We start from the raw sequence: 19,060 nt of genomic DNA, 5'->3' as shown, positions 1-19,060 counted from the left end.
AAGTTGCTGCTTTTGCCTAGTTTCAGATTGCATTTGTCCCTCATGAGATTTTTCCACTATCTCCAAATTTGTGCTGGCACTCACGAAGTCACAAAAGAGCTTAAACTTCCTCTGCCTTTATGCTGGCACAACCACAACCAAAGCCTACATGTCTCCAGTTTCAAATCAGTCTTCCTCTTGGCCCAAAGATGTGGAACATGGAATGACGTTGAAGCTTGAGTCTCCACGTGTGATTGGTCCCAATGTCTACTTTGTTATGCTTCCACAGCTCTTCTAACTCCGTCCCTTCTCCGTCTAAATCTTGACCAGTGTTGTCTTTTGCAGCCTATCATGGTCCAAGTTCCCCTCTGCATCGAGGCCCATCCTCTGTGGATTCCGGTGCTCCAGACCTGACCATGGATGAAAAAATTCCTCCTTTTCCATTATGGAATTCCATCCTTTTGAAACATCTTTGCTGCCTTTTCTTTATAATTCACTTGTGGGACGTGGGTGTCACTGGTTGGCCAGCAGTTATTGCCCCTCCTAGTTGCCCTTGAGAAGGTGGTGGTGAGCTGCCTCCTTGAACTGCTGCAGTCCGTGTGCTGTAGGTAGACTCACATTACTATTAGTGGGGCGGGGAGGAGTTCCAAGATTCTGACCCAGTAACAGTGAAGGAACAGCAATATATTTCCAAGCTAGGATGGTGAGTGGTTTAGAAGCAACCGTGCAGTTGGTGGTATTCCTGTGAATCTGCTGCCCTTGTTTTTCGAGATAGAAGTGGTTGTGGGTTTGTAAGGTGCTGTCAAAGTACCTTTGGTAAATTTCTGCAGTACATCTTGTAGATAGCCACACTGCTGCTGCTAAGTGTCATTGGTGGAGGGAGTGGATGCTTGTGGATGTGGTGCCAATCAAGCGGGCTGCTTTGTACTGGATGATATCAAGCTTCTTGAGTGTTGTTGGAGCTGCATCCCTCTAGGCAAGTGGGGAGTTTTCCATCACACTCCTGACTTGTGCCTTAGAGATGGTGGACAGGCTTTGGAGAGTCAAGAGGTGAGTAACTAGCTGCAGTATTCCTAGCCTCTGAACTGATCTTGTAGCATATGGCAACTCTAGTTGAGATTCTGGTCAATGGTAACCCCCAGAATGTTGATAGTGGGGTATTCAGCGATGATAACATCAGTGAATTTCAAGGGGTGGTGGTTAAATTGTCTCTTATCAGAGAAGCTCATTGCCTGGCACTTGTGTTGTGCGAATGTTACTTACCACTTGTCAACCCAAGCCTAGATATCGCCCAGATCTTGTCACATTTGAACATGGACTATTTCAGTATCTGAGAAGTCACAAATGGTGCAATTGTGCAAACACTGTGCAGTCATCGGTGAACGTCCTTAATTCTAACTTTATGTTGGAGCGAAGATCATTGAAGATGGTTGGGTCTAGCACACTAGCCTAAGGAGCTCCTGCAGACATGTCCTGGAGCTGAGATGACTAACCTCCAATAACCACAAGCGCCTTCGTATTTGCCAGGTATGACTCCAACCGGGAGAGAGTTTGCCCCGGATACCCATTTACACCAGTTTTGCTAGATTTTTGCTGGTTTTTGCTTCAAGAAGACCACTATCATCCCAGTTCCAAAGACAACGCATGCAACATGCCTCAATGACTACCGCCCAGTGACTCTGACCTCTATAATCATGAATTGCTTCGGGAGGTTAGTCATGGTCCACATCAACTCTAGTCCCCCAACCTGCTTCAATCCCCTGCAGTTTGCCTGCTGGTGAAACAGGTGCACAGCTGATGCCATTTCCCTAGCCCTGCACTCATTCCTGGAACATCTGAATAACAAGGACCCTTACGTTAGGCCCCTACTCATTGACTACAGCTCTGCCTTCAACACCATAATCCCTACCAGACTAATGTCAAAACTCTGAAACTTAGGTCTAGGCTCCACCCTCTACAGCTGGATCCTCAGCTTCCTGATGGACAAACTGCAATCAGTGAAGATAGCAGCACTTCCTCCACGATAATCCTCAACACTGGAGCCCCACAAGGATGCGTTACTCAGCCCCCAACAGTACACGTGACTGTGTAGCCAAATTTTGTATGAACGCAATCTACAAGTTCACTGACAACGCCACCATTGTAGTCCAGATATCAAACAATGATGAGTCAGAGTACACGAAGGAAACTGCTTGGTGTCGTGGTGCAATGATAATAACTTTTCTCTTTGTCGGTAAAACAAAAGAACTGATCATTGACTTCAGGAAGGAAGGAGGAGGAGGATACGCCCCTATCAACATCAACAAGCTGAGGTTGAGAGCATTCAGTTCCTAGCAATGACAATTACCAACAATCTGTCCTGGACCTACCACGTAGATACAACGGTCAAGAAGGCACAACAACACCACCTCTTCCTCAGGCAGCTTAGGAAATTTGGCATGTCTGTAAGGACCCTCACCAACTTTTATAGATGCACAGTAGAAAGCATTCTATCCGGGTGCATAATAACTAGGTATGGCAACTGCTGTGCCCAGGACCGCAGGAAACTACAGAAAATTGTGTGCACAGCCAAGACCATCACGGAAGCCAACCTCCCATCTGTGGACTCTATCTATACTTTTCGTTGCCACAAAAAGGCTGCCAACATCATCAAAGACCACTTCCACCCTGCTAATACCCTCTTCAAATCTCTTCCGTTGGGCAGAAGATACAGAAGCTTAAACACACATACCAACAGATTCAATAACAGCTTCTTCCTTGCAGTTATTAGACTGCTGAATGGACCTCTCTAGTTTCAAACCTAATGTTGATCTTGTTTTTGTACACATCCTGTGCAGCCATAACCTTACGCCTCGCTCTGTCTAAGCTCCCTATGATCTATATGACCTTGTATGCTATGATCTGCCTGTACTGCTTGCAAAACAAGGCTTTTCACTGTACTTTGGTACATGTGACAACAATAAATCAGATCTCCTTAATGCCACACTCGGTCAAATGCAGCCTTGATGTCAAGGGCGGTCACTCTGACATCACCTCTAGAATTCAGCTCTTTTGTCCATGTTTGAACCAAGGCTGTAATGAGATCAGGAGCTGAGTGGCCCTGGTGGAACCCAAACTGTGAGTCACTGAGCCGGTGCTGCTTGATAGCACTGTTGATGACACCGTCCATCACTTTACTGATAACTGAGAGTAAACTGATGGAGTGGTAATTGGCCCAGTTGGCTTTGTCCAGCTTTTTATATACAGGACATACCTGGGCAATTTTCCACTTTTTGGGTCGATGCTAGGGTTGTAACTGGAAGAGCTTGTCTAGGATGCAGCAAGTTCTGGAGCACAAGCCTTCAGTACAATTGCCAGAATGTTGTCAGGGCTCATAGCCTTTTCAGTATCCAGTGCCTCTAACCGTTTCTTGATATCACGTGAAGTGAATTGAATTGGCTGAATCCTGATATCTGTAATACAGGAGACCACTAAAGGAGACCAAGATGGATCATCCACTTGGCACTTGTGGCTAAAGATTGCTGTGAACGATTAGCTTCACCTTTTGCATTTACAGCCACCTCCTCCTCCAGTGAGCTGTTTAATCACCCACCCACTGAATGCAGTGTGACTGCAAAGTTTAGATCTGATCCATTAGTTGTGGGATAGCTTAGCTTTGTCTTTCATTTGGTGCTGATGCTGTTTGGCATGCAAGTGGTCCTGTTTGGTATCTTCACCAGGCTGACACCTCATTTTCAGGTATGCCTGGTGCTGCCCCTGGCAAGCCCTTCCTGCACTCTCCATTGAACCAGGGTTGATCCCCCAGATTGATGGTAATGGTTGAGTGGGGGATATGCCCGGCCATGAGGTTACAAATTGTGCTGGAGTACAATTCTGCTGCTGTTGATGGCACACCGCCTCATGAATGCCCAGTCTTGAGTTGCTAGATCCGTTTGAAGTCTGTCCCAATTAGTGTGGCGATAGTGCCACACAAAACAGTGGAGGGTATTCTCGATGCAAAGGTGGGACTTTGTGTCCACAGGGACTGAGTATTTGTCACTCTTACTGATGCTGCCATGGACATGTGCATCTGCACATGGTAGATTTGGTAAGGATGAGGTCAAATATGTTTTTCGCACTTGTTGGTTCTCTCATCACCTGCCACAGACCCAGTCTAGCAGCTTATGTCCTTTTAGGACCCGACCAGCTCGATCAGTGGTACTGCTGCCGAGCCACTCTTGGTGGTGGATGTTGAAATCCCCCACCCAGAGTACTTTTGCACTCTGGTGCTTCGTCCAAGTGTTGCTCAACATTGAGGAGTACTGATTCATCAGCTGAGCAAGAACGGTACTTAGAAATAGCAGGAGGTTCCTTTTCTCCATGTTTAACCTGGAGCCAAGAGACTTGATGGGATCCAGAGTCGATGTTGAGAGCTGCCAGAACAGCAGCTCCCAACTGTTCCATCACCCCTGCGCGGGTCTCCCAGTTTTGGGACTAGCCCCCAGATTTTAGTAAGGAGGACTTTGCACAGTCACCAAGTAGTCCGTCCGGTTTCATTTCTTCCTTGAGACTTTTGAGCGATTGATATAAACGATTAGCTTGCCAGGCCATTTCAGAGGGCAGTTGAGAGTCAACCATGTTGCTATCGCTCTAGATTCACATGTAGGCCAGACCAGGTGAGGATGGCAGTTTCCTTTCCTGAAGGACAATAACAAACCAGATCAGTTTTTCTGACAACCTGCAATGGTTTCATGGTCATCGCTGGAATCTTAATTCCAGATTTTTTTAACTGAATTCAGATTTCACCATCTGTTGTGGCAGGATTTGAACCTGCGTCCCCAAAACAATAGCTGAGTTTCTGGATTAATAGTCTGGTGGTAATACCAATAAGCCATGGCTGCCTCTCTGTGGTCCTTTGCTTCACATGTGCACAATCCAGCAGTCATGTGCTTTGGTATGAACTTCGTCCTGTGTTACACCAACTACATTGTCTGCTGTAAAGCTTAGTTTGGTCAAGGTTACTTTGCAATGATACGAATGTATTAGTCCACTGTCTTGATAACAAAAGGTAATCCAATGGAAAACTAATATTTCCAATTAAAAGCTAATAACTTCATTCACTGGAAATGGCTTAAAGGTCTTTGTATTTCACTGCAGAGTGTAATTTTCTGTGCCGTCACCCTACAATTACTTTGTGCTGTAATGTGTACATGATTGTCACAAATACTTCTTAGACTTTTTTGTCTTCATCCATATTCATCCTTGGTGCTTCATTGTCATCTGCAAATTCCTCTAGGCCTTGTCGCTCTCTCTTACTGATATTTCTCCCAGCTTTCTCTGCTGCAGGCACACTTTTGTCTGCTTCTCATCTTTACTGCCTTCATGCAAACATCATGATACGCCTTTTCTCCTGTGCTTTCAAACTCGATTGGCATCTCTCTGTGCCTATTAAAAACCTCCAGACTTACAGCTGAGTCCATGCTTTAGCCATGTTTCTATTTTTGGCTTACACTGTTTTAGAGCCTTAATTGCTATGCAATCCATAGCTTTTTTTTTCTATTATTCGGTCATGGAGTATGGGTCACTTGCTAGGTCAGCATTATTGTCCAGAGGGCTGTTAAGAGTCAACCACATTGCTGTGTGTCTGGAGTCACATGTAGGCCAAACCAGGTCAGGATGGCAGATTTCCTTCCCTAAAGAATATTAATGAACCAGATTTTTTTTTAAAATTGACAATGATTATGTGGTTGCCATTAGATTTGTTTTTTTTTTGTTTCAGATTTTACTGAATTTAAATGTCTCCATCTGTCATGGTGGCATTTGAACTTCTGTCCTCAGAACATAAAGCTTTGGGTTCTGGATTACTTGCTCAGTGACACTATCACTAAGCCACTGCCTCCCCCCAACAATTGGTATATCCGACTTTTTTTAAAAAAAGCTGACTCCTATTTGCTGCTGTGACTGGCCGAGCAGTGTGTTCAGTGTTGCATCGCTTTCCGTGAGCTACCCTCAGTATTATGGAGCTAAAAGGCTTGCCATGATCTTGTAGTAGTTTAATTGCTTCTTTACTGACTTTTAAATGAGCTTCTATTGACCTAGTGAAAACTCTATCCTTGTTAAATGTAAAGGGAATTTGCTGCAAAATTGCTCTGTGGAGAGGGGAGACAAACCATTTAAACAGTTGTAAATTTATTGCTTGAATACTTCTTGAGCTAGCACACCCAATACAATCAGAATTCCAGAAGCCTGATCAGATAAAAACCTCACGACTGATGAAGTCAACACAGTGTGGAGCTGGCGGAACACAGCAGGTCAGGCAGCATCGGAGGAGCAGAGAAGTTGATGTTTTGGGTCGGGACACTTCTTCAGAACTGGAGTTCTGATGAAGGGTCCTGACCCAAAACATCGACTTTTCTGCTCCTCCGATGCTGCCTGACCTGCTGTGTTCCTCCAGCTCCACACTGTGTTGACTCTGACTCCAGTATCTCCAGTTCTTGCTATCTCTCATTGTTGATGAAATTGTGTATTAAGTTGGTCTGTTGCTTAATTCAGTATTAATATCTGAACTTCTTAAATTTGAGTGTAATTCCTTGTATTTTTATTACACAGGAGATTTATCCTGGCCAGTTCCAGCCATCTCTTTGCCACAAATTTATAGCTTTGCTCGATAAGCAAGAGAGGCTGCTGCGGAATTACACCCAGAACATCGACACCCTGGAACAGGTTGCTGGCATTCGCAGGATTGTTGAGTGTCATGGTTAGTTGAGGATAATCTCTTAACTAGGTACTAAAATTACTGAATGAGTTTTCCATCACTTTTCCCTGCGCCCTCTGCTCCCCTCCCTAGATCCTCGTCGATCCATCCTTGGCAATTGCATGCTTTCATGAACAGAAAGCATTGTAGTTTACAGTTGCTGCTTTTTTGTTTGGTGGGATACAAATATTATAATAAAAGCAGTTCTGAACAATTACAAGTCTGAGAATGTGTTGAGCTTCTATTAAACACATGGTCTCTGTGACCTTGCATCTCAAGTACAAGGTTACATGGCTCCAATCAGTGGCATGCATTTGAAACCAAGCATTCCACACCACTTTGGCATTGTGCCATCTACATTCTGTCACTTCAGACTTGACCTGGCAGATGATGGGATCATTTGTGGGGCCAGGCTGTTTGTGTTTGTGGAGTGGAGCATGTAATGCTGAGTTTGTCTGGTATTCCTTGCTCAGAGTGTACTGATATTCTCTAATCAACATATGTTCAGTGATATGATTTCACAACCCTCTGGAGCAGATGGGACTTGAACCTGGGCCTCCTGAATCAGAGGTAGGGACACTACCACTGTGCAACAAAAGACATGTTGGGAGTTTATAATACAGTGGAGAAGGGCTCGCATCTAGCAAAAGACAAAAGAGATTATTTTTGTTATTTGGGGAAAGATTTTGTTATATATTGCTGAAATGATGGTGTAACTTCTTTATGTGAAATGTTGGACACCTTTGTCCTAACATCACTTTGGAGGAACCATTATTTGGATCAGTTTGCAGCTTTGGATTTGCTACACTTTCCAAACTAAGCTTTTAGGCATTAATAAATTTCTGTGTAAATTTTTCCTCTTGATTAGTAGCAAAACTGTTGCTTTATTTTCTGGAAATTTTCTGCAGGTTCATTTGCGATGGCTTCTTGTTTGATGTGCAAATATAAAGTTGATTGTGAAACAATCAGAAAAGATGTTTTCAATCAGGTAAGGATAAGCCTGTTTGTTGAATATTTGTTACAGTTGGTCTTTTATATCAGTACTTTCCTCTAAGGCATGTAATTGGGACTACCTCTCCTTTCCTTTTTTTAATTCATTCATGGGATGAGGGTGTTGCTGGCTAGGCAGTATTTACTGCCCATCCCTAATTGCCCAGAGGGCAGTTAAAAGTCACATGTAGGCCAAACCAGGTAAGGATGGCAGTTTCCTTCCTAAAGGACATTATTGAACTAGATGGGCTTTTCCGATAATGGATTCATGGTCATTATTATATTCTTAATTCCAAATATTTATTGAATTCAAATTCCACCAACTGCCATGGCGGGATTTGAACCCGGGTCCCCAGAAAATTACCTGGGTCTCTGGATTAACAGTCCAGCGATAATACCACTAGGCCATCGCCTCCCCATGCACTGATAACGGTCAGATGCACTAGAACAAAGTTCTCCCTGCCCAGGACACTGGCTGATTTTGGACTACTGTCTGTGTAGCTTTTGTGCTAGGCAGTGGGAGGGACACATGTCTGTGTTTTGATGATAACATCAGGCTGCTTTTTCATCTGCTGTTTGGTTGCTAAATGTGGAGACTTGACAGTTACCACAGTTCATGAGGTCAACCCCATTCTGTCGTCTTGTATATTAGACCATAAGAAATAGGTACATGTCACATGTACTAAGTATAGGAATACATAAATATAGCAAAAAGTGCACAAAGTTGCTATTCACTGGCGCCCACTTGGTTACAAAAACCAGAATTTAGCCCCTCAAACCTACTCCGCCATTCAGTCGGATCATGGCTGATCCAGTGTTCCTCCTGTCCACTTTCCTGCCTTTTCCCCTTAACCCTTGATTCCCCTATTAATCAAGATTCTTTCTATCTCAGCCTTAAATATACCCAAGGACTCTGCCTCGCAGCTCTCTGTGGCAAGATATTTCAGAGACACGCAACCCTCAGAGGAAAGGTTCCTCCTCATCTCCGTCTTAAATTTGCGCCCCTTTATTATGAGACTATGCCCTCTGGTCCTAGACTGTCCCATGCGGGGAAATATCCTCTCAGCATTTATCCTGTCAAGCCCCTTAAGAATCGAATATGTCTCAGTGAGATCACCCCTCACTCTTCTAAACTCCAGCGAGTAGAGTCCCAACCTGTTTAACCTTCACTCATAAGACAATCCCTCCATACCAGGGATCATCCTAGTGAACCTTTTCTGAACAGCCTCCGATGAAATGAAAGCTTTCCTTAAATAAGGGGCCCAAAACTGCTGACAGTACCCCAGATGTAGACTCACCACTACATTGTACAGTTGCAATAAGACTTCCCTCTCTTGTACTCCATCCCCCTTAAATAAGAGCCAGTGTTCTCCATTAGCCTTCCTGATTACCTGCTGTACCTGTGTACTAGTTTTTTATGCTTCATGTGCAAGTGCCCCATGTCCCTTTGTATTGCAGCTTTTACCAGCTTCTCTCAATTTAAATAATACCATTCTTTTGTTCTCCCTTCCAAAATGAGCAACTTTACATTTTCCCATTTTATTCTCCATTTGCCAACTTTTTGCCACTTAATTACCTTATCAATGTATCTCTGTAAACTGGTTGTATCCCTCTTGCAACCTGCCTTTGCATCTAATTTAGTGTTATCTGCAAATTTAGCTACAGTGCATTCACTTCCTTCCTCCATTAATAGTCATTAATATACTATACCACTTGATTGTCTGGAGTTTGTATACCAGGACTAATTTATAGATCAATATATGCTTGTTGAGAGATGTGTGTGTCTAATTAAGCAGAATAGCTTGGAGTGTAGAACTAATCTATGCATTCCATTCCTCATTAGGTGGTGCCCCGGTGCCCAAAGTGTCCACTTGATATTCCTCTTGCGATTATGAAGCCAGATATAGTGTTCTTTGGAGAAAACCTACCAGAGCAATTCCACAGAAGTATGAAATATGACAAAGACGAAGTTGATCTCTTGATTGTGATCGGATCTTCCTTAAAAGTGCGGCCAGTGGCCCTCATTCCAAGTAAGAAATTCTACCCTTTGTTTAGGTCCACATTGATGCCTTGTGCTGTTCATGTGGTATCACAGGCAGCGAAGTTTGAATTCTGGAAAGTTGAAGGTCATTGACTTGAAACATTATTTCTACTGTCTCCACAGTAGCTGCCTGACCTCTCGAATATTTCCAGTCTTCTCTGTTGTTGTTTGAAATGTTGAAGTTGGGCGTCTACATTCACATCAGTTCAAATAGTGCCACACCGTTAAAAAAAGGACTGCTTGGATGCAGTGCCCTTTGTGTCCAGTGCTTTCAGCAGAAGTTCAGCTTTTGATGTTTAGCTAAATTTGCACTCAAAGCTTGGGTTCTTCCTGTAGCATGTTCTGTATGGAAGTGTATTTGGTTTGTGTTGTGTTACATATGGTTTTGCAACTGTTGCATAGTCTGTCAGTCATTGCTCTTTGTATAAATTTTGAAGCAGATAAATATTGTTTTGTGTTTTTAATCAAAATTCCTAGTTTGAAACTGTCGGTGGTGATTGAACACTGGTCTGTCAGCTGTAGAATTTGTGATTTCTGACATACTGATAGTCTTTTGGCCATAAGGCATTTATATAAAGTGAGTTTTGGTGATCTCAAGCCAGCAAGCCATGGTCACATCTTGAAGAAGAAGGGCACCAGATCCATATAGGCAACACTACGTGCAAGTTCCTAACCAAGACACACGACATCCTGACTTGGAATTATATTGCTCATCCTTCACCGTCAATGAGTCAAAATCGAGAACCTCCTTTCCTAACACGACTGTGTGTGTCCCTGCATGCCAAGCATAACAATGGTTCAAAATGGTTGTTCACCCACACCTGTTCCAGGGCAGTTTGGGATGGGTAATAAATGCAAGCCTAGACACCCATATCACACGAATAAATATTTCAAATTCAGAACTCCAGAAAGGCCTCACAGACGTGTGGGCAAAAGGATATTGTTACAACAAGGCTCTGAACACTGGGGCTAAGGAATGTTGTTAATGCTGAGTAAGGGAGATTTATTCCACAGAAATTGGAGCACACACTCCACAGAAATTATGAAAGTCTAGATGTATGTCCAAAATGAGCATCAAAAGTAACTCCATGTTTTTTTTAATGAAATCATAGAATCCCTACAGTGTGGAAACAGGCCCTTCGGCCCAACAAGTCCACGCTGACCCTTGGAGCATCCCACCCAGACCCATCTCCCAACAACCCACCTAACCTAAACATCCCTGAACTCTATGGGCAATTTAGCATGGCCAATCCACCTAGCCTGCACAGCTGATTGGAAATCTGTTTTGTGTCTTTCTCTCCAACAGTGAAGATATCCACCTACTTATTTTTGTTTTTGATATTAATAATGTAACAAATATGCAAAACAAGTTGCAGCTGAACTTTTCCCTGTGTTCTTGATGGTGGTCGGTATGTGCAGTTGATAAAGTTGAGCTTTAAAATGTCTTTGCTCTTCAGAATACAGTGATTTATGTTGGCATGCAATGGCAGCCAGTTTTGAAAGTGCAAGCAGTACATGTAGCACTTTGTGACTATTCACAGGTGAAGATGAGACAAATTCCAGACTCAAGTTACAGAGCCATATTGGACTTGAAACATTAACACTGTTTCTCTCTCCACAAATGCTGCCAGACTTGTTGAGTTACTCTGCATCTCTGATGCATTATTGAGTACGCACTGTCAGCCAGGGTTTCAGTTTGTTTATAACCTGCTCTGACCCTGGCCCAAATAAGACAAACTAACTCCTTCAGCTACAGCCAAGCTAATTTAGTAGGATTGAGGAATAGTGTTTTAGGTATGCACAGTTCAGTGTCGCATTTAGGAATTATCAAAGGAGATGTGTTGCATTTTAGCTTCAAAACTAAAGCTAGTTACTTTTACTCTATTCTGTTCGTGGGGTGCGAGTGTTTGCTGCTGAAGACAGAAGGTGGTGGTGGTGAACTGCCTTCTTGAGCTGGTCCTATCCACATTGTGTAGGGGCACCCACAGTTCTACTGAGAGGAAATTCCAGGATCTGGCCCTGTGACAGTGAAGGAATGGCAGTATAACTTGTTTATTGCAATTGCTTCAGTTTGTAATTCATGGTCTGAAATTGGCAAACGATTAAGTGTGTTTCCAAATCTTATTTGTGAGTGGAAGGAGAGCTGCAGATACAGAAAGCTTTGAAAGAAAAGTCGCATAAGCTGGAACTATCTGATCGTTTAGTCAGTATTTGTCGAAGAAAGAAGCAAATTGAAGCTTCAGGTGTGAGTCCTTCATTACACTCTGTAACACACCTTAAAATGCTAATTTGGCATTCTCTGTACAGGTCAGAATTTCCAAGCATTGTTTCCATGGTTTAGTTGTGCAATTTTGTAGTCTTCTGTGTAGTATGATCCTAACCCTATTTCTTGAATTTTATTTAGGCTCTGTACCACACCATGTGCCTCAAATACTCATTAATAGAGAGCCCTTGAATCACCTGAACTTTGATGTGGAGCTGTTGGGTGACTGTGACGTTGTCATTAATGAGCTATTTCATCGTTTGGGTGGAGAGTTTGAAGAACTTTGCAGCAATCCCATAAAGCTGACAGAAATCACTGAAAAGCCTCCACGATTGCAAAAAGAGTCAAAATGTCCGTCGTTTGATCTTCCACCCACTCCTCCCATTTTAACCGAAGATTCTAGTTCATGTGAACAAGAAATGGAGTCTCACAAATTGACCGCAAGAAAAGATTCTATTGCTATAAGTTGTGAACCTGTTGCGGAATCTATGACAAGTTCTGTAAATGAAAATCCAGAGCAATCTGAGATCGAAAAGAGTCTTCATGAGAAGGAACTGGAGAGCAAGAGTTCTGTGGAGGAAAGTTCTGGAAATTGCACTGACGAACCTGTTGAGGATAGTTGTCCAAACCTGGGACATCATGTTCCAAGTGATATAAAGCATGCGAAAGAAGCCTTCAAAAGAGGGTGGAGCACTAAATGTCCAAAAGAACAAATCAGCAAAAGATTGGGTGGTAAGTCATTCTTGTAGAAATTTTGCCCCTGTGTATTCTTGAGTGTTGATCTATTCCATGCACTGGACAGTAAAGGCTAGTGACCAACACTCTATTCACTGGTGACCCACCAGAAATATTAGCAAGTCTATGTATAGAATCTCCTGAGGGTGCTGTTGATTGCTGGTGAGTTACCTTCTTGAACCAAGTCCATGATTGTATATATCTATATGGAGAAGGACCTGGACATTGACCTTAGCTATTTGAGCATAGGGTTCATGATAGCCAGGATCAGTACTGTCCTCACTTCCAGCACTCAACAACAAGTAGAAGTGGGCATCCTTATTGTTGCCCTCCTTCCCCCATCCTTAACCCAGATGGTATCAGTTGTAACAGTTCTACTGGCTGCGCTTGGTAATGCAGCAATACTGTGTGTGTGTGTGTGTGTGTGTGGAGGGGGTGTTGTTTGCTGGTGGGGAGCAGGGCACAGTTATAATTACTTTTAATGTGTCTGTTTGGACGTGTTATGACACATCTTTGAAGCAGGTGGAACTTGAACCCAGACCTTCTGGCTTAGAGGTAGGAGCCTACCACTGCACCACAAGAGTGACTGACCAAGGAGTTGGTGAAAGAACTTTGAAAGCAGCAGAGAATACAGTTGAGCCAATAAATAATGATGACCAAGCTTCTAGCTGCAGGAGATGAGGAAAGAGTTAGTGCTAATAAGGAGGACAGCCTGCAGCCATTGTCCAAACTGAGGTGTTTAATGAATCTGAGTGGACCCCTTTATTGGACTAGTTATGGTGAACTGGTATCTCGTGCTTGTGGAAATTCATTTGTGTCTCCAAACCAAGCGACTGAGAAACTGTGTCATGCTGAATACGGGCTTCCCCTAGAGACAGCCAATACTTCATTAATGTTAGCACAAGCAACAAGAGGTTAACAACATCCAGATGCAGTTCGACAGAATGTAGCACTGCCTCAGTGAGTGTGCCATGTTAAAGCAGCTAAAACCACAGAATCACAGATAGTTATGGTGCAGACAGAGGCCATTTGGTCCTTAATGTTTGCACCAGCTCTGCAAAGGAATGAGTTAGTACTAAGCAACACAGCCTTCAGGACTGTCACTTACACTGTAGCAAATAGTATCCCTGAAATTATACTGTCCCCTTTAAAGTTTTTGAGTAGATTTGTAGCTCGCGTCATGGATGAGGTTGTAGACTTGCTCACCGAGCCACTGTGTTTGATTGCAGACGTTTCATCACCCTGCCAGGTAAAATCATCAGTGCACCTCCAGTGAGGCGTTGGTGTTCTGTCCTGCTTGTTATTTATATGCCTTGGTTTGCTGGGATTGTTGGTATTACTTCCGGTTCTGTTTTCCAGTGGTTTGCATATCGGGTCCAATTCAATATGTTGTTGATGGAGTTCCGATTGGAATGCCAGGCCTCCAGGAATTCCCTGGCATGTCTCTGTTTGGCTTGTGCTATTATGAATGTGTTGTCCCAGTCGAATTCGTGTCCTCCTTTGTCCGTGTGTATTGAGACCAGTGAGAATTGGTCGTGTCTCTTGGTGGCTAACTGGTGTTCGTGTATCCTGTCAGTTTTCTTCCAGTTTGGCCTATGTAATGTTTCTCACAGTCCTTACATAGTATTTTGTATATTATGTTAGTTTTATTGGTTGTGGGTATGGGATCCTTTACATTCATCAGTAGCTGTTGCAGGGTGGTTGTTGGTTTGTGGGCTACTCCGATACCTAGGGGTCTGAGTAGTCTTGTGGTCATCTCTGATATGTCCCTGATGTACGGTAGGGTGACTAGTGTGTCTGGCTGTGTTGTGTCGTCGTGCTGTGGTCTGTGCGGAGGTAACATTGGATTGTGCTCTTTACACTGTCCCCTACCACAATTAAATCCCCATTTCCTCCCCCACATGAATGTCGCCCTGGACCACAGTGCCATGGTCACTTCACTCATCCTTCCTACATAATTGCCTGGTCCTCATGTGATGTAAATGTTACTTGCTGTTTGTCAGGTTGTTGTCCAAGTTTTCCTGCTTATGGATGCAGACTGCTTCAGTAACTAGAGTTGCAAGTGATGAACTCAACATGTGTACTTGTCAATGATGTGGAATCAATGAGTTTGAGTCATTTAGGAGCTGACCAGTTTTCCTCGGTGTGGCCTCACTAACTTGTGGTTATTTTAATCAACCTGGTCAGGAATGTTGTGACACACCTCAGGGAAGGTGGGACTTGAACCAGCCTTGCTGCTGTAGAGGGAGGGACAGTACCACCATTGTGCCACAAGAATCCTATCACTCTCATGTTTACAGGGAAGGTGACAGCCTCATGGTATTATTGCTAGACTGTTAATCCAGAAACTCTGCTAATGTTCTGGGGACATGACAAATAGTGGAATTTGAATACAATAAAGTACCTGGAATTAAGAATCAGATCATGACCATGCTGATTGTCAGAAAAACCCATCTGGTTCAGGAAAGGAAATCTGCCTCACCTATCTGGCCTACATGTGACTCCAAAGCCACACCAGTATCATTGACTCTCAACTTCCCCCTCAAATGGCCTGGCAAGCCACTCAGTTGTACCAATTGTTACAAAGCCTCAACAATGAAATGAAACCTGTCAACCCTGCAAAGTCCTCTTTACCAACTTCTAAGGGTCTTGTGCCACAATTGGGAGGGCTATCTCATAGTCCAGGAACAATCTGATAAATCATAAACGTAGAATCATGCCTTACAGACAATGTCCCAGACACCACATCACCATCCCTGCATATGTCCTGTCCCACTAGTAGGACAGACCCAGCAGAGGTAGTGGCTCAGTGGTATACAGTCGGGAGGAATTGCCTTCAGAGCGCTCAACATTGTGTTGCCATGAAGTTTCATAGCATCAGGTCAAACATAGACAAGAACACTTCATGCTGATTACCTTGTACTGTCCTCATTCGGCTAATGAATCGGTACTCCTCCATGTTGAACAACTCTTGGAAGAAGCACTGAGGGTGATAAGGATCCACTCTGGGTGGTGGCTCAGCAGCAGTACTATTGATCGAGCTGGTCAGGTCCTGAAGGACATAGCTGCTAGACTGGGTCTGCGGCAGGTGGTGAGGGAACCAACAAGAGGGATAAATACACTTGACCTCATCCTTGCCAATCTGCTGGCCACAAATGTATCTGTCCATGACAATGTTGGTAAGATTGACCACCCCATAGATCTTGTGGAGACAAATTCACGCCTTCATATTGACAGTAACCTCCATCGTGTTGTATGGCACTATCACCGTGCTAAATGGGACAGACTTCGGACAGATTTAGCAACTCAAGACTGAGTCTCTGTGAGGCACTGTGGGCCATCAACAGCAGAATCGTACTCCAGCACAATCTGCAACCTCATGGCCCGGCATATCCAGCACTCAGCCATTACCATCAAGCCAGGGGGTCAGCCTTGGTTCAATGGAGAGTGCAGGAGTGCATAGCAGGAGCAGCACCAGACATTTCTAAAAATGTGTCAACCTGGTGAAGCTACTAAACGAGACTACTTGCATGCCAAATAACATAAGCAAAAAGTGATAGACAGAGCTAAGCGATCCTGCAACAAACAGATCAGATCTAAGCTCTGCAGTCCTGTCGTAACCAGTTGTGATTGGTAGTCAGCAACCCATTCTCAATGATGGAAGAGCCCAGCATGATAGTGCAAAAGATAAGGCTGAAGCTATTTGCAGCAATCTTCAACCAGAAGTGCAAGTGGATGATCCATCTTGGCCTCCTCTAATGGTCCCCGGTATCACAGATACCAGTTCTCAACCAACTCGATTCACTCCACGTGATATGAAGAAATGTTTGGAGACATTGGACACTGCAAAGACCATGACAACGTTCTGGCAATAACGTGCTCCAGAACTCACTGTTCCCTTATCCGAGCTGTTCCAGTACAGCTATGACAGTGGCATCTACCTGACAATGTGGAAAATTGCCCAGGTGTGTCCTGTACACAAAGCAGGGCAACTTTAACCTGGCCAATTTCTGCCCTATCAGTCTACTCTCAATCACAGTAAAGTGATGGAAGGTTTCATTGACAATGCTGTCAAGCAGCACCTCCTCAGCAATAACCTGCTCAATGACACCCAGTTTGGGTTCCACTAGGCCACTCAGCTCCTGACCTCATTACAGCCTTCGTCCAAACATAGGCAAAAGAGCTGAATTCCAGGGGTAAGGTGAGAGTGACAGCCCTTGACATCAAGGCCACATTCGACCGAGTGTGGCATCGAGGAGATCTAATAAAACAAGAGAATTGAAAAGTACTTAGCTTTATTTAGGTATCCATTGTTAGTTACCCCTCCCAATTCATCCATTTTATGCGGCTGCTTGTGTGTGTTCATTGACCAAACATTTCCCATGTTCAACGTAAATGTGCCCAAGAAGGGCCTGGTTATTTTTGTGATGACACCATGTCAACCCTGAGAGTTAATCCTTTCAGAAAATCAAAAACTTGTTTCCAGTGACAGTGATAGGTTGGCTACACATGCAATTGTAGCTTCCAAAAAGAATTTGGATAAAACCTTAAAGCAGCAAAAGGTTTAGTTATACTAGGAGAGAGCAATGGAGAGAGATGAACCGGATTGTGCTTTGAAAGAGCTATCTTGGACTTGTGCTCTGTGGCCTCTTTCTGTGCTCTACTTAGGTAAGATGTTATGGCCTGATCAATGTGGATCTGTTGACAGGCTACTTGGTTTGCATTGGGGTGAGGTAAGGCCAGTGCTCTGCACATTCTCTCAAATAGGCACCAATGATGTCACAGTTACTCTGCATTTGGTGAAGATGGTGAGGAGTAAAGATTAGCCCAAGATATTCCAATGGAAAAGAGAGTTACTTGAGCAGCACAGTCTCGTATTGTACATTGGGACCATCCTGACCTAGCTGACTCCATGGAATTACACAGGAAATTCTTTTTGTCTGGATCTCTCTGAGAAAGCCTTTAAAATCGGAGAATTCAGAAGATTCTGACTGAAATTAATAGTTACCAGGAGGCACTAGAAGATTTAAAACCTAGTCTGACTCCCTACAACTATTAATCTCAACCCCCAACTCATTGCTGACCACTAACCCTCAACAAGCACCCTTCACTCAGCCCTCGGTCCTCTATAATCTGCCAGACCCAATGCTCCAAAAGCTGGTAGCTGTACCTCTGTATTGTAGTGTGTTGTCAATCTTGATTTTGCGCTCAAGTTTCTGCTGTTGGTTTTTGTGACCGAGCTCAGCCAGTAGGTAGGTAGGACTCGCATCAACAGCTAACTCTAAGAATGATTATATGTTTGTAGGACATCTGTTAGGTCAGTGACTTTTAAGTAGAAATAAAGATTGGAAGTGAAGTGATTAACTTTACAAAGGTATTCCCAGCTTCAAAGACGAAGGTTATTCTCAGCGAGACTGGAATGTATGGATCCTGTAGGTTAAAAAGTTGTCAGGTTACACAATGTTGCCAGGGTTGGTGGGTTTGAGCTATAGCGAGACGCTGAATAAGCTGGGCCTATTTTCCCTGGAGCATCTGAGGCTGAGGGGTGACCTTAGAGAGGTTTATAAAATCATTAGGAGCATGGAAAGAGTAAATATTCAAGGTCTTTTCCCAAGGGTAGGGAGACCAAAACCAGAGGGCATAAGTTTAAGGCGAGCAGGGAAAGATTTAGAAGGGACCTAAGGGCAACTTTTTCACGCAGAGGGTGGTGTGTGCATGGAATGAGCTGCCAGAGGGAATGGTGGAGGCTGGTGCAATTATAACACTTAAAAGGCATCTGGATGGGTGGATATCTGGACTCCATTTTCTCCCCCTTGGTCCAGGAACTCCCTACCTATGTCCGTGACACCACCCACGCCCTCCACCTCCTCCAGAACTTCCAATTCCCCGGTCCCCAACACCTCATCTTTACCATGGACGTCCAGTCCCTCTACACCAGCATTCCCCGTACAGATGGCCTAAAGGCCCTCCGCTTCTTCCTGTCCCGCAGTCCCGACCAGTCCCCCTCCACTGAAACCCTCATCCGCTTAGCTGAACTCGTCCTCACCCTCAACAACTTCTCTTTCAATTCCTCCCACTACCTACAGACAAAGGGGGTGGCCATGGGTACCCGCATGGGCCCAAGCTACGCCTGCCTCTTTGTAGGTTATGTGGAACAATCCCTCTTCCGTACCTACAGCAGCCCTAAACCCCACCTCTTCCTCCGTTACATTGATGACTGTATCGGCACCGCCTCGTGCTCCCACGAGGAGCTCGAACAGTTCATCCACTTCACCAACACCTTCCACCCCAACCTTAAGTTTACCTGGACCATCTCTAA

General features: G+C 44.1%; 1 protein-coding gene across 2 annotated transcripts in view; it reads left to right on the top strand.

The window, feature by feature from the left end:
* sirt1 (sirtuin 1) overlaps positions 1–19,060 on the top strand; it is a 45,960-nt gene that overhangs the window by 22,750 nt on the left and 4,150 nt on the right. For both annotated transcript variants that reach the window (XM_048608710.1, XM_048608709.1), the window contains 4 exons: positions 6,568–6,715; positions 7,621–7,700; positions 9,546–9,732; positions 12,148–12,738. In XM_048608710.1, the coding sequence (XP_048464667.1) occupies positions 6,568–6,715; positions 7,621–7,700; positions 9,546–9,732; positions 12,148–12,738 (1,006 nt within the window). The remainder of the gene's footprint in view (positions 1–6,567; positions 6,716–7,620; positions 7,701–9,545; positions 9,733–12,147; positions 12,739–19,060) is intronic.

Source organism: Rhincodon typus, chromosome 20 (assembly GCF_021869965.1).
Source record: "Rhincodon typus isolate 14 chromosome 20, sRhiTyp1.1, whole genome shotgun sequence".
In the NCBI taxonomy this organism is placed as follows: Eukaryota; Metazoa; Chordata; class Chondrichthyes; order Orectolobiformes; family Rhincodontidae; genus Rhincodon; species Rhincodon typus.
Note: the sequence above shows the minus strand (reverse complement) of the source record. Positions and strands in the feature narration are given on the sequence as shown.